The sequence below is a fragment of the Impatiens glandulifera genome, chromosome 9 (assembly GCF_907164915.1).
Source record: "Impatiens glandulifera chromosome 9, dImpGla2.1, whole genome shotgun sequence".
Lineage (NCBI taxonomy): Eukaryota > Viridiplantae > Streptophyta > Magnoliopsida > Ericales > Balsaminaceae > Impatiens > Impatiens glandulifera.
In genome coordinates, this window is record NC_061870.1 from 30,396,413 (window position 1) to 30,409,060 (window position 12,648).

Below are 12,648 nucleotides of genomic sequence, written 5' to 3' on the forward strand. Positions count from 1 at the left end.
TTAAGAAAAAGACACTTCAATTAAAAATAACACAAAAATCTCTAATTCAAAAACCATATCTATTCTTCTTTCTAAAGTCTAAAAGCAGCAGCAGTACTAGCATAGATTTACATTCAACCACAGGCTGGTTATTTTATGCAAAACTATACAAACAAAACATTTCAAAACTCAAAAACTAGTAAAATAGAGCACATTACTATAGCCTAACCCAAAAGACTGCAAAACTATCCTTTCCGCCATTCAAGCACACAAGGTGGGGGGAATCAAAAGCACAACTATATACATGAAATGGGACCTCACCATTAATAATGACTAACGAAGCTTGTTCTGAGCAACAGCCTGACATAGCTCATCCTCATAGAATAGAACTCGGTTGGATGCCAAAGACTTGCACGATGGCTTTGGCATAACAGAGGGTAGGATATTGCACTTCCTTGAGGGGAACACAGACTCATCAAACAGAACAGCAGTAATATGTCGCGTATCAGCACACCTAAAGCGAGGTGGCCTTAGACCATGCCTTGCAGGTCTGGGAGGAGGATGTGGACTAGCAATTCTCCATCCATCTCCCAATCTTTTGCTGCAAAAATTAAGGTGATTGATAAATGGGACAGTGTAAGATAATGGGAACACTTTTTATATGTGTTTTTGTATCTGGAAACTAAACCAAGTCAGAAATAAAGACAGATTTGGAAATGGTATTGCTTGCTGCTTGTTTGATCTTGGGTTTTTTCAAAAAATATCATTTAACCCATCAAATCAATAAAATATCAAAATACATTTTAGTAATTTAACCCAAAAATCCAACTTTTTCATGAAGCAAGCTTTTAAATTTCAAATAACCCCAAGTCAAACAAGCTCTAGATACATAAATCACAAGTTCTTCTAAATGGGATCAAATGATATGATAATAAATGTGGCATACCTTCCGAAAGGCCAGTGCTCTGTGGGAAGTGGGGTAATTGTCCTTAACATCTCTTGCCGAGACCTATCCGGTGTGGTGAAGTTGAAGTAGAATTGCCTAGCAAGAACAACCTGATACACATCCAAAGACATATATTATCTGTATGGAAGTAATAGAAAGTAAATAAATTTATACGAGCATGGAGAACGAGACCTACAGCCTTCCTAACTCTTTGAGAAACATGAAACGCTGCTCTTAGTTGGTCATGATGCAAGTGACAAATTATATTCACCTGAATTCATTCTCACCAGCAAAATTGTTAGCATAAATATCAATACACACATGAAACAACTTAAAGATAGTTTTTTTAAATACCAGTATATCCATTGGAAGTGCTTCAAGTCTTGATTCAGAATCTTGAGGACCAGGAGTTTTTGGTGTCCTCAACAAGTCACTATTTCTGATAACAATATCAGATATCCCTGCAAATGGACTAAGCAAAATCTTCGAAGGAGAAAGCATCAAAGGACTCCCTTGTAAATCCTTTTTCAACAACATTAGGTCTTGATCTTCTTCTGGAGTATCCAAAACAACAATATCTGAACAAGGTTTAGAAGCTGATGCCTTTGCATAACGAATCTGAGCCAAAGCACCAGGCTTTAGATACTTGCTGCTCTTGGAATGTAGCCGTCTTCTCTTCCTTGACGTCTTCTCTTTTGGAGATACCTTTCCCATTGAATCCGTCTCGGTTTTTCACTTCCACCAGAACTGATCTCTGAAACATCAAACGCATATCAAATCGTATCAGAAACAAAAGGAATACGATAGGTATTTTGATACGATCTATTGATCCGTCAAAACCCTAACAGATGTCACCTCTGGATTAACACAAAAACCTAATGTATTTCTGAGAATGAGAAAGTACAAAACTACAAATCGAATAAACAGAAGGATTGAATGAGATGGATGAAGGATTTCATACCAGTAAAACATCATCGGCTGCTGAATAATTAAGAACAGAGGAGCATAAACCTTCTGATGAAAATGATAGCGGGAAACAGATATAGTCTAGAGAGAAGGTGTTGAAAACGATGGAGGGAAAAGACAAAATTTTCGCTGTATTATTTGAAATTCTCAGAAATTTTGCCCGCCAAATCATAATAAAAATTAAAATATATAATTTATTTCACGCAAATCAAGGCGGCACGTGTAAGTTTCTGTTTGGTCAGAGTACTACAGGTATAAAGGAATCCTATGCGCGGGAAAGAATAAAATTACATGTTTAAAATAAATGATATAAAAATTGAGGGACGAAAGTGAATTTTATATAAATTGAAGGATTAAAATAAACCTAATATTAAGACGAAACGAAGCAGTTGAGCTTGAGCAGGGGGAGTTATGGAGAAAGACGATGGCGGAGAAGAGGATCCATGCGCGATGACAAGAACTTCGTTGTACTACTTTGGAGAATCAGGACAAACGGATGATGCGTACTCCGTTACAATCATCGAGGTAAATTTGATTTGATTCGGCTTGTACTGTTTTTGAGAAGTTGATTGATTTAGTCTGTCGATTTCGTTGCAAAACGTTGTTGTTTACTTGTTCAGAGCATGGAAGAAGAATATGGATTGTTCGTATGGCCGTGTAGTATTGTTCTAGCTGAGTATGTTTGGCAGCAAAGATCTCGCTTTTCTGGAGCTAACGTGGTTGAGGTTGTATTAAACATATGAATTACTTTAATCCTCTTAAATCACATTGATTGATTGGTTGATTGAGAGTTTATGACCTAAAATGCTTATGTATGATGTTGTTGGCACTTGTAGCTTGGAGCAGGAACTTCTTTGCCTGGGTTAGTGGCTGCAAAAGTGGGTTCAATTGTTACATTAACTGATGCTTCCGACAAACTAGAGGTACAATTGGCTCGACTAACTGCAGGCCTAGATTCGTGTAACTTTGTGAATTGGAATTGTGATTGTCGCGAATGACTGATGGATGTTAGAATATGTAGGTATTGGAAAACATGAGGAAGGTATCTGATATAAACAAGCTGAATTGCAAGGTAAAATTCAATCCTTTTTTCTTTTGGGAGGGTTCAAATTTGTTGGGTTTTCGATATGATGAACTTGGAATGGTTTTAGGTAATGGGATTGACATGGGGAAGTTGGGATGAGGAAATATTCAGTTTAAAACCAAAGATTATCCTTGGAGCTGATGTGTTGTATGATAATATTGGTAAGAATTTCAGTATTTGATCTGTAATTACATATATAATCATCGAAATAACCTGTGATCTTATTATATATTGCTTAGCCTTTGCTGATCTCTTCGCCACTGTCACATTCCTTCTACAAAATTCTCCTGGTTCTACTTTTATCACAACTTATCACAACAGAAGGTATACTTATTCATATCCCATCAATACTTTTTTTATGACTTATGTTTATATGTTCATATTAAAAATGACTTCAGTGGGCATCATCTGATCGAGTTCTTGATGGCGAAATGGAATTTGAAGTGTGTGAAACTGTTGGATGGATTTTCATTTATGCCTTCTCATAAGGCCTCTGGATTAAGTGGCAATATCCAATTGGTGGAAATTGAATTGAATAATACCTTACCACAAAGTTTATAATCTGAACCAGCAATTGTATTACTAGTGTTGTCATATTTCTAACAATTTACTGATGAGAGGAATAAACTGAAACAGGTTGGTTAAACAAAGTTATATTAGATCTAGATTTGTATTAATTTATAAATAAATATTTTAAAAAATCCACTATTGTACTCTGCCTGCCCATTGGGAATAAAAGTATAATTTGCAATTTTATATGGCTCTCAACTGTCAAACAAAAAACAAAATAATTCACTATGGGTTGGGGAGGATATGACAGCATGCCTCCTTTTATCGACCTGAAACATATAAAGCATGAATTATGAAGGAATTGGTATTGCGGGTTTAATAAACAAAGACAAATAAGAAACTCTAATGAAAGCAGTCACATACAAATATGCTAGATTGAATCATATATGAATGACAAACTCAGAAAAACCTGAGAAAGATTTTCAAACATATTGATACTATGGCAGAATAAGGTTTACCTTTGATACCCGTTTATTAAGCTTTGTATTCATGAACACGCATCCACTTTGTGGATGACCACTTGTTTCCTTTAATAACTGCGCAGCCGCCTAAATAATGGAATTTATAATTTGTTATACGGTTTACTGAACGATTGCAACAAGATATTAATAATTAAAGCAGAAAGAATAACCAACCATGCAAACTTGATGGATCGAGAGTGGCATCGGGTCTCATGCTCCAGAAAAGCAGTGCATCTCCCATTTTTGGTTTAACAGAAAGTCCTCCTTTTCCACACTCTGATAGTTCATTCCACCAAGGCACAGCACTATAATTTCCTTTGGCTGCTGGGAAAACAGTCTCGCCTCCTTCTTCAACATCAGAGCTATAAAATGATATTTCCCAAAACAAAACAAAACAAAACAAAACAAAAAGATCTAAAACAGCTGGGCAAGGGTTGATAAACCAAATACTAATGAAATTGGTTACAGCCTGTGTAGAAAAAGAGTAGTCACGGTATTACTTACAGGTACATTAATATTGTCGCAATTCTTTGACCCCCATTCTTTGTGTTGTAATCATCTTGAAAATAGTCATAGTGAGGTTCATACTTCTGGCCCACCTCGTAGTGAAGAATTTGAAGGCCTTCACCATGTTCTGTCAATTACATGTTATCAGATTAACCAGAATGCAACAAATTTGGAGGATTTATAAGATCAATGTAAACTTAATTGTTTCATTATCATGTTGACTTACCTACAGGTATAAAGGTGAAATCTGCAATCTTTTGCTCAATTTTACGGATTGTCTTATCACGTCCTCTTGGAAGGAAAGTACCCGAGCTCGTACGCACCCTGCATTAGAAGAATGTGTTGGATACCTAATATAACAATGAACAGAATACTAGGGCAAGTCTCTTATGCGCACCTACTATCTTTGCTCTTGCCGGTTTCACTGTCTACAACAGATGACTTCTGCATGTTAGGCTTAGCAAGTTCGATCAGATACTCACATTCCTCCTTTGTCTGCAAACATGAACATATATCTCCAGCATTTCAATTACTCATGCCTCATTGATACACCAAACATTTCACATTATCAGATTATGATAATAACCAAGAATCAGAAGCACAATTCGACAAATTATCTGTGCATTAGGATATCTGTAAAGCCCAATTCAACCTAGAAATCAACTATAGCAAGAGTAAATGAAAACCTCCCAAATTCAAGATGTATGAGTCTCGAGAACAGATAAATCCATATTCATTCAAATAGTGATAGAAATCTAACCAAGAAATTGTGATAGACGAAGGCTCTTGGCTCCCAGGAAATCACTTCGACCCAATCGTCTTTCCGTTCATCGTCTTCCTCACGGCGTCTGCAATCAAACATAATAGTATACGCATCAGATCAGATCGAATCTAAAATCAATCAATGAATCAAATCTAAAAGTTGATTTCCAGTCTATAACCTCTCCGCGGCTTGGTGGATAATGGAGGTAAGATCTTGGACCTTACGTGAGCCGCGAGAATTTGTAGGAATGGATAGAATTCCAAAAGCTAGGAGAACGAGTACGACGAAGAAGGAGATGATGAGCATAGAGAAAATGAGCGTGGACGAAGACCACTTCTGACCTCGGGAATGCTTCCCTTTGGCAGCCATTGTCGTCTTCTCAAACCGTCTGAAGATGAGTATAGAGGTAGTGAGAATCCAAAAAGGGTCAACAACAGCTAGCGGGTTCTAGTTTCCTTGGAGGATGAACAAAGATCTGAATTGCGATTAATGTAGGAAGAAGTACTTTTCCCCTCACTTCTCAATCGTCATTCATACGGTGGGCCGAAGACTATTCTTCTTAATACCACGTGTAGGACATTTCTTTAGCTTACCTTTTTTTTTATTCTTTTGTTTTAACTTTATTATTTATTCTATTTCTTAATTATTTTTGTATAAATATAATCACCGTTTAAAAGTTGTTTGAATTACCGTACTTCAAATGATTTCATATAATTTTTGTTGGGAAAAAATTTAGGAATCATATTTCATTTAAGATCTCGTTCTTTAGATTGTGTGATATTCATGGTAGAATTATAAAAAATAATATGTGCATGAAAAAAATTGTATTATAGTTATTTGTTGTCGTATTAGTCAAGAAAAAGTTGAATCGGCAACTCATTTACATTTGCATTGTCGATGAGTGACTAGTATTTGGAGTTTTTTTTTAGTATTATTGCGATTAATTGGGTGATACATGAGTTTTTATGTAGTTGTTGGAAAGTTTGGATTGATGTGGCTTATATGTCAGACCTACATATTTGGTTACCATCTCAATTATTCTTTCGTGTACTATCTGGTTTGAGAAAAATCGTTAAATTTTCAATAACGTAGTCATTCGATGTGTATCATTCATAATAATATTATTATGATCATTTTTTAGATTCATTTAGGAAAACCAGTAGAAACTGTCGAGAAATAATCGTTTTTCTCGAAGATTTACGAGTTTGATAACTTATTAAAATTTATTTTTTTTATTTTTTATCTTTTTATTTTCACGTTATGTTTTTTGTTTTTGTTTAAATGATTTTTTATTTTTAATATACATAACAAAAATTGATTTTAGAATATTACTATTTTTTCTTTTTTCTTTTTTTTATCAAAAACAATTGGACGGCAATTATAAAATTGGGTGAATTTATCCTTTTAAAGTATTAAATTTTAAAATAATTAAATTTATAATTTTTCAAGTAAACTTTATTTTCAATATTTGTTTCAACAAAAAAAAAAATATATATATATATATATATATATAACTTTAACTTAAGTTAATATCATTTTCTATTTATTTTTCTCATTCTATTTTAGTGGGTTTTGTATAAATAATAATACTAACAAATATAATTAATGTTTTTATTATTTAAAATAAATTCTTCATCTTATAAATAATCACTAATTTAAAATAAATTATTCATTTTGATTGAACGAAAGATTACAATTATTTTTTTAAAAATGATTGATGCAATATTATTATAAATTAATAGTCGTTTAAGCACAACGACAAAAACATAAATATTTGTAGAAAAAAACAACACAAATAATCAAAAATTAACGTGTGCGGAGATCTTTCTAAAGGGCAATGAGCTCTCAAACTGAATTTGTCGGCTTTCCACTTCGGACCTCATATATTGTTAGGATGATAACATTGTGAAGGATTCGCAATGGTCGTTTAAGATTGTTGAAGGTTCTACGATTTATCTCCAACCAAATTACTCACTAAAAATAATGGGGATATAACCCCATTGTTTCAGGCCCACAAATCTAACTGCGTCAATCCACGTTCCCAAACACGCACCAATAGTTTCCGACATAACTCAATGAATACTAGTAATACTCCAAAGAATACTTCAAATACTAGTGACACCCTTACAATGTAAAATGAAAAGAGGGGTCGTCTCCACATTCTTAAGACACATACGATAATGACTAACGGACTAAGATAAAACTCTTGCGTGTACATTTATAATCAGTTAGAATATCACTGTGGATCGCACTCCATCCGAAAAAAAAATTCTTATTGGGAATCTTAGACTCTCATAATTTATCTCAGCACAACTTAATTGGAACGACTCTATAAATAGATAATAACAATGTTCCACATCAAACTTGTACAAATTTCTCCATCGCATCGTAACTTTGTTCAACGGAGACACCCCTTTGCTGGCTACTAATGATTGTTAAGATTATCATATAATATATTTGTAAGATATTATCATAATATTATAAATTGTGATAATATCAATATTATATTATTTAGTTTTCTTATATGTCAATTATAATGTCTATATAATAGACATAATCAATGTAACCATGAAAAACAATTCAATACAATATTTCTCTCTTTCTATTTAGTTTAACAATGATAACAATCTATCATTAGAAGAACTTTCCTCCAATGATAACCTCCTTCTATATCTGATATGATGCGCAAACCCTTGAGAGCGATGGTCGTACATATTTTTGATTGTGGCTTCTCTACAAATAATAATAGATGCCTAGACAGAAAAAGAACAACAAAACTCTTACTCTCATACCATGCATCCTCCAAAAAATGGATAGATGAACCGTCACCCACGATAAACAAAGAATATTCACGATAACTTTTACACATGATTGATATGTCACTCCATATGCTACATCCCATGGGACGATTGGACATTTTTGTAAATCAATTAGACCAATCCATCCCATATTTGCTTCTGATCATATTTATTCATAGACTTTCCTGTTTTGAACCAAAACGTGCATACTACTTTGACAATAAGGCCTTATTAAAAGCACAAAGGTTACCAAAACCCAAACCTCCTTCATCTTTAGGCATTTTTACTTTGTCCCAATTAACTAGATGTGAAAATGAAGACTTTGACCCCATACAAATTTACACATCAACTTCTCCATTTTTACTATTACGCTTTTAAAAATCATAAATTATGACTTATTCAAATTAATACTTTCTAATTTATCCTAAAAGAATATATGGGTTATGATTTAAAATTTTCAAAGAATAAATAATAATGCTTGAAACCTCACTTAAAATTTCAATTCTTAAACTTATTAAGAATATTAATTCAACACGATAAAGGAAATCATACATAATTGTCGTTATCCAAAATAAGTTACCTAACTCTAATTACTCCGATAACTTATTTTTAGCCCTCAAATTAATTTTTAAAACAAATCACCCTTCAACTTTTAGAAAGATCATCGTTGGCCCTTCCGTGTTCTTGTTTTTTTGTTAAACATAACAATTTAGCTTAAAATATTTTTTTTATATATTATCTTTACTCATTATTTTATATATTTATATATATATAATTATTAAATCGTTTATATATATATATATAATAATTTATATATAAATATAAAAATAATGATTAAAGATAATATAATATATATATATATATATATATATATATATATATATATATATATATATATATATATATATATATATATATATATATATATATATATATATATATATATATATATATATATATATATATTAGGATTAAGTTGTTATATTTAACCAAAAAAATTGATAGATTATTGGTGACCTTTCTAAAAGTTAAAATGACAATTTGTTTTAAAAAATTATTTGAGGGTTAAAAGTAAACTATCGGAGTAATTAGAAGGCTAATTTATCAAAAATAAATAAATTATTACAATAAGTGTGGTATAGGCTGATTTAATTTAGGGCCTACTTATTTTATTTTGTTTAAAGTGAAAATGTGACATCACTTACTATTTTATTTATTATTTATTTATTTATCTAATTTTAAAAAAGAGGTAAAATCAATTTTTTATTCCCTCAATTTTTTTAAATTCACACAAAGTCTGATTTTTTTCTTTTTTTATTGATTGTATATGTTATGATAACTAAAATGACAAAAAAAATATAATATTATACGGTTGAAATTTTGTTTAAAAGTTTTGTGATTCTTACACAAAATTAATTAAATATATAATTTTTAATTAAGGAAAAGTAAATGGCACATTCTCTTTTTCATTCCATTAGACCATTCGGATGAGGTTAAAAATATTAAATTTATCTATTTATATATACTTTTTTTTAATTAAGAAGTAGGATTGTTAAATTATAAAGTAGAAGTCCAAATAATCAATTGGACAGAAACAAGAATTATTACATTTTTTTTTGTTTGTTTATGTGAATTGTTTGATCAATATTAGCGTCTACAGAATGGACGAATCCACGTCGGATTCATGCGAATAACACGAAACGGGAGATGTCTCTCGCCGTCTCCCCAAAGTGCATACGCCTCCTCACCATGCGCCGCGTCATCACCAATCTCCAAGTCATCATCTTCCATCCTCAGCTTCATAAATCTCCTAATCAACAAACATATCAAACTTGTCGCTCCGCTGTTCCACGTCGCAATAAACACGGCCCCCGCCACCTGGAAAAGTAGCTGCCGGAGTCCACGTTTTATCATATGACCGTCGAATAACGCGTAGAGTAAGCCGGGCCCGTAAATGTGGGCTTCATCTCCGTAGAAAAGTTTCAAGAGGTGAGGCTTGGCGAGTATACCGGAGAGTAGACCGCCCAGAAGTCCGGCGACGGCGTGGGTGTGGAAAACGCCGAGGGTATCGTCTACTTTTTGAAAGAATGCTGATTTCTTGTGAAGAACCATCATAGTGTACCACGGAATGGTACCCGACATTACTCCCATGAATATTGCCGCCCAAGGTTCTACCACTCCTGAAAAAAATAGAAATTTGTTGTTTTTTTAAGTGAAAATTTGTCAAAATTTTATTTGATTGAAAGAAATTGAACCTGCGGCTGGAGTGATGCAGACGAGTCCGGTAATCATGCCTTGGACCGCTCCGATGACGGAGCTGGTCTTATAAACAATCATGTCCATTGACAGCCAGACGAGGAGACTGGTGGCGGTGCAGAGATGGGTATTGATCACGGCGAGCGACGTCACGACGGAAACCGTCAACGGAGAACCGCCGTTGAAGCCGGTCCACCCTAGCCATAGGAATCCCGCCCCTGCCAACATGCTTATTATGTTGTTCGGCGGGAAGTGTTGTCTGTCGTGTGATGACCTGGGTCCTACCTGAAATATTCAAAGTGACCCTTCGAACTTATCGTTTCCTTAATAAAAACAAAACTAAAAGTAACCCACGTACCCAATAAGCAGCTGTGAAACCGGCCACACCTGATGAAAGATGAATGACATAGCCACCGGAAAAATCAATGATCCCACCTTTCTTAAGAAATCCATTGCCCCAAATCATGTAAGCCCCGACCGTATAAGATAAGGTCACCCACAAAGGAGCAAAGACCATCCAAGCGTAGAAATTCATTCTCCCGAGCACAGAACCAGCCACGAGTATAACCGTGATGGCTGCGAACGCGAATTGATAGAAAACATAGTCAGCCTTTGGGAGATAATAATGTCCCTGTTGGCTCAACAACAACTTTTGGTCAGTAACCGGTTCGGGCATGGCCACGAAGGGATTATTTGACTTCCCAAATGCCATATGGTGACCCCAAAGGATCCAACAAACCAAGGCGGAAGCAAAGGCGTAAAGGGCCATGAAAGCGGAATTGACAGCCCATTTCTTTTTGACCATGCTCCCGTAGAGGATTACTAGGCCAGGAACGCTTTGTAGGCCTACTAGAGTGGCTGCGAACAGTTGCCACGCGTTGTCACCTTTGTTTAGCCAATCGGGCGATGCATCGTCGGGATGCAACCCCGAGGGCAACCAGCCTACATATTTTACATCCATAAGTGGTGGTGGTGGTGAGAATTAAAGGATCCGGGTTGTTATGCAAAGATTAAGATTAATAATAGGATTCCAAGTGGAGTGCAAGTTGTAAGTTGTAGCATTGGAATCATCCAACATTAATTGTTTAGTACATGAAAATGGATTCTCTAACATTCTTATGTTGTTAATTATTCTGTCTTATATTTTACTATATTTATATATACACTTAGACAAGATTCATCTGAGAATCCAAATATCTTTATTTTTTAAAATAAACACATATTTAATTGGGGTCTACTTGAGATAATGTCTTTTTCTATTTGTCATGTTGTGATAATTTGTATGCTTTGTATTCTCAATTCCATGATGAATTGTGATCAGAGAAAATAACTTATTTGACAGTTATGGTTTTCATGTTTGTAATAGATAAGAGTTATCAAATACTTATTCTATTTAATAATGGGAAAAATGTCAATTTTACACACCAACTTGTAAGAAGGTGTCAAATTTACTTATTAAGTATCAAAATTCTATTTATATATACTAACTTGTTAAAAAGTGTCAATTTTATTTAAAATAACGGAAATGTTAAACACCGTCAATTTTTTTGCCACATGTAATATTCATTTTTTTTTAAATTGATATTACTTTAATTATTTTTCAATTTAAATAAAACATTAAATCTTTCTTTATTCATTTTTTCTCTCTCTTTATCTCACAATTATTCATTTTCTTTGAACTTTTCTCTTTCCATTTCCATCTCCATAGGAATCAATTGATTATTTTTCCTAAAATAAAACTAATTAATGAAATTGAGGTTTATTGACCTCTATCTCTCTACACATCATATTATCATATTATCGTATATTATTTTATCCACTTTTAATTCAAATGGAAAGAGAGATAAACACAATCTCTTTATATTATAAACCAAAAATAAATTATATTAAGTTGAGTCTTTATATCTAACCAAACCAAAAAATATATAAAATTAAGAATTGAACTACAACAGATTCAACTAAAAGGAAATTACATGATTCAAAATTAATAGATTATATTAAATTCACAGGAAATTTTTGTCACACCTAATTCATTTTGAATCATGTAATGTCATTTTAGTTGAACTTGTTGTAGTTTAATTATTAATTTTACAGTTTTTTTAGATAGTTATAAAGACTCAATTTAATATAAATTATTTTTGATTTATAATATAAAGAGATTATGTTTATATCTTCATTTGAATTAAATTAGGGATTGAGGTTGAATGATCTTATTACAAAGATATGGCCTCAATTTCATTTTAGGAAGGGACTTATTTATGCACTCCCTATGCATATTAGAGAGGAGACGAAGAGAGAAATTAAGAAAAGAAATGGAT

The 12,648-nt window shown here is 33.1% G+C and overlaps 4 protein-coding genes across 4 annotated transcripts; 1 reads left to right on the plus strand and 3 right to left on the minus strand.

The window, feature by feature from the left end:
• Positions 1-27: 27 nt before the first annotated feature.
• On the minus strand, positions 28-1,987 carry LOC124914945 (F-box protein At4g35930-like). The gene is made up of 5 exons (XM_047455576.1): positions 1,887-1,987; positions 1,280-1,679; positions 1,122-1,196; positions 926-1,035; positions 28-580 (listed from the first exon to the last, which is right to left on the minus strand). The coding sequence occupies exons 2-5, from the start codon at positions 1,637-1,639 to the stop codon at positions 313-315; spliced, it is 813 nt and encodes a 270-aa protein (XP_047311532.1). The 5' UTR covers positions 1,640-1,679; positions 1,887-1,987; the 3' UTR covers positions 28-312.
• A 315-nt stretch (positions 1,988-2,302) lies between these two features.
• LOC124916197 (probable methyltransferase-like protein 23) lies at positions 2,303-3,691 on the plus strand. Its single transcript, XM_047456928.1, has 7 exons — positions 2,303-2,416; positions 2,470-2,616; positions 2,728-2,814; positions 2,913-2,963; positions 3,043-3,136; positions 3,215-3,299; positions 3,374-3,691. Exons 1-7 carry the CDS (start codon positions 2,303-2,305, stop codon positions 3,534-3,536), a joined length of 741 nt encoding a protein of 246 aa, XP_047312884.1. The 3' UTR covers positions 3,537-3,691.
• An 11-nt stretch (positions 3,692-3,702) lies between these two features.
• LOC124914155 (probable prolyl 4-hydroxylase 10) lies at positions 3,703-5,792 on the minus strand. Its single transcript, XM_047454644.1, has 8 exons — positions 5,455-5,792; positions 5,274-5,361; positions 4,911-5,008; positions 4,740-4,837; positions 4,511-4,640; positions 4,181-4,368; positions 4,004-4,093; positions 3,703-3,814 (listed from the first exon to the last, which is right to left on the minus strand). Exons 1-7 carry the CDS (start codon positions 5,643-5,645, stop codon positions 4,020-4,022), a joined length of 867 nt encoding a protein of 288 aa, XP_047310600.1. The 5' UTR covers positions 5,646-5,792; the 3' UTR covers positions 3,703-3,814; positions 4,004-4,019.
• Positions 5,793-9,721: 3,929 nt separating this feature from the next.
• On the minus strand, positions 9,722-11,291 carry LOC124916198 (ammonium transporter 2 member 3-like). The gene is made up of 3 exons (XM_047456929.1): positions 10,689-11,291; positions 10,330-10,615; positions 9,722-10,254 (listed from the first exon to the last, which is right to left on the minus strand). Exons 1-3 carry the CDS (start codon positions 11,289-11,291, stop codon positions 9,722-9,724), a joined length of 1,422 nt encoding a protein of 473 aa, XP_047312885.1.
• Between the last annotated feature and the right edge of the window lie 1,357 nt (positions 11,292-12,648).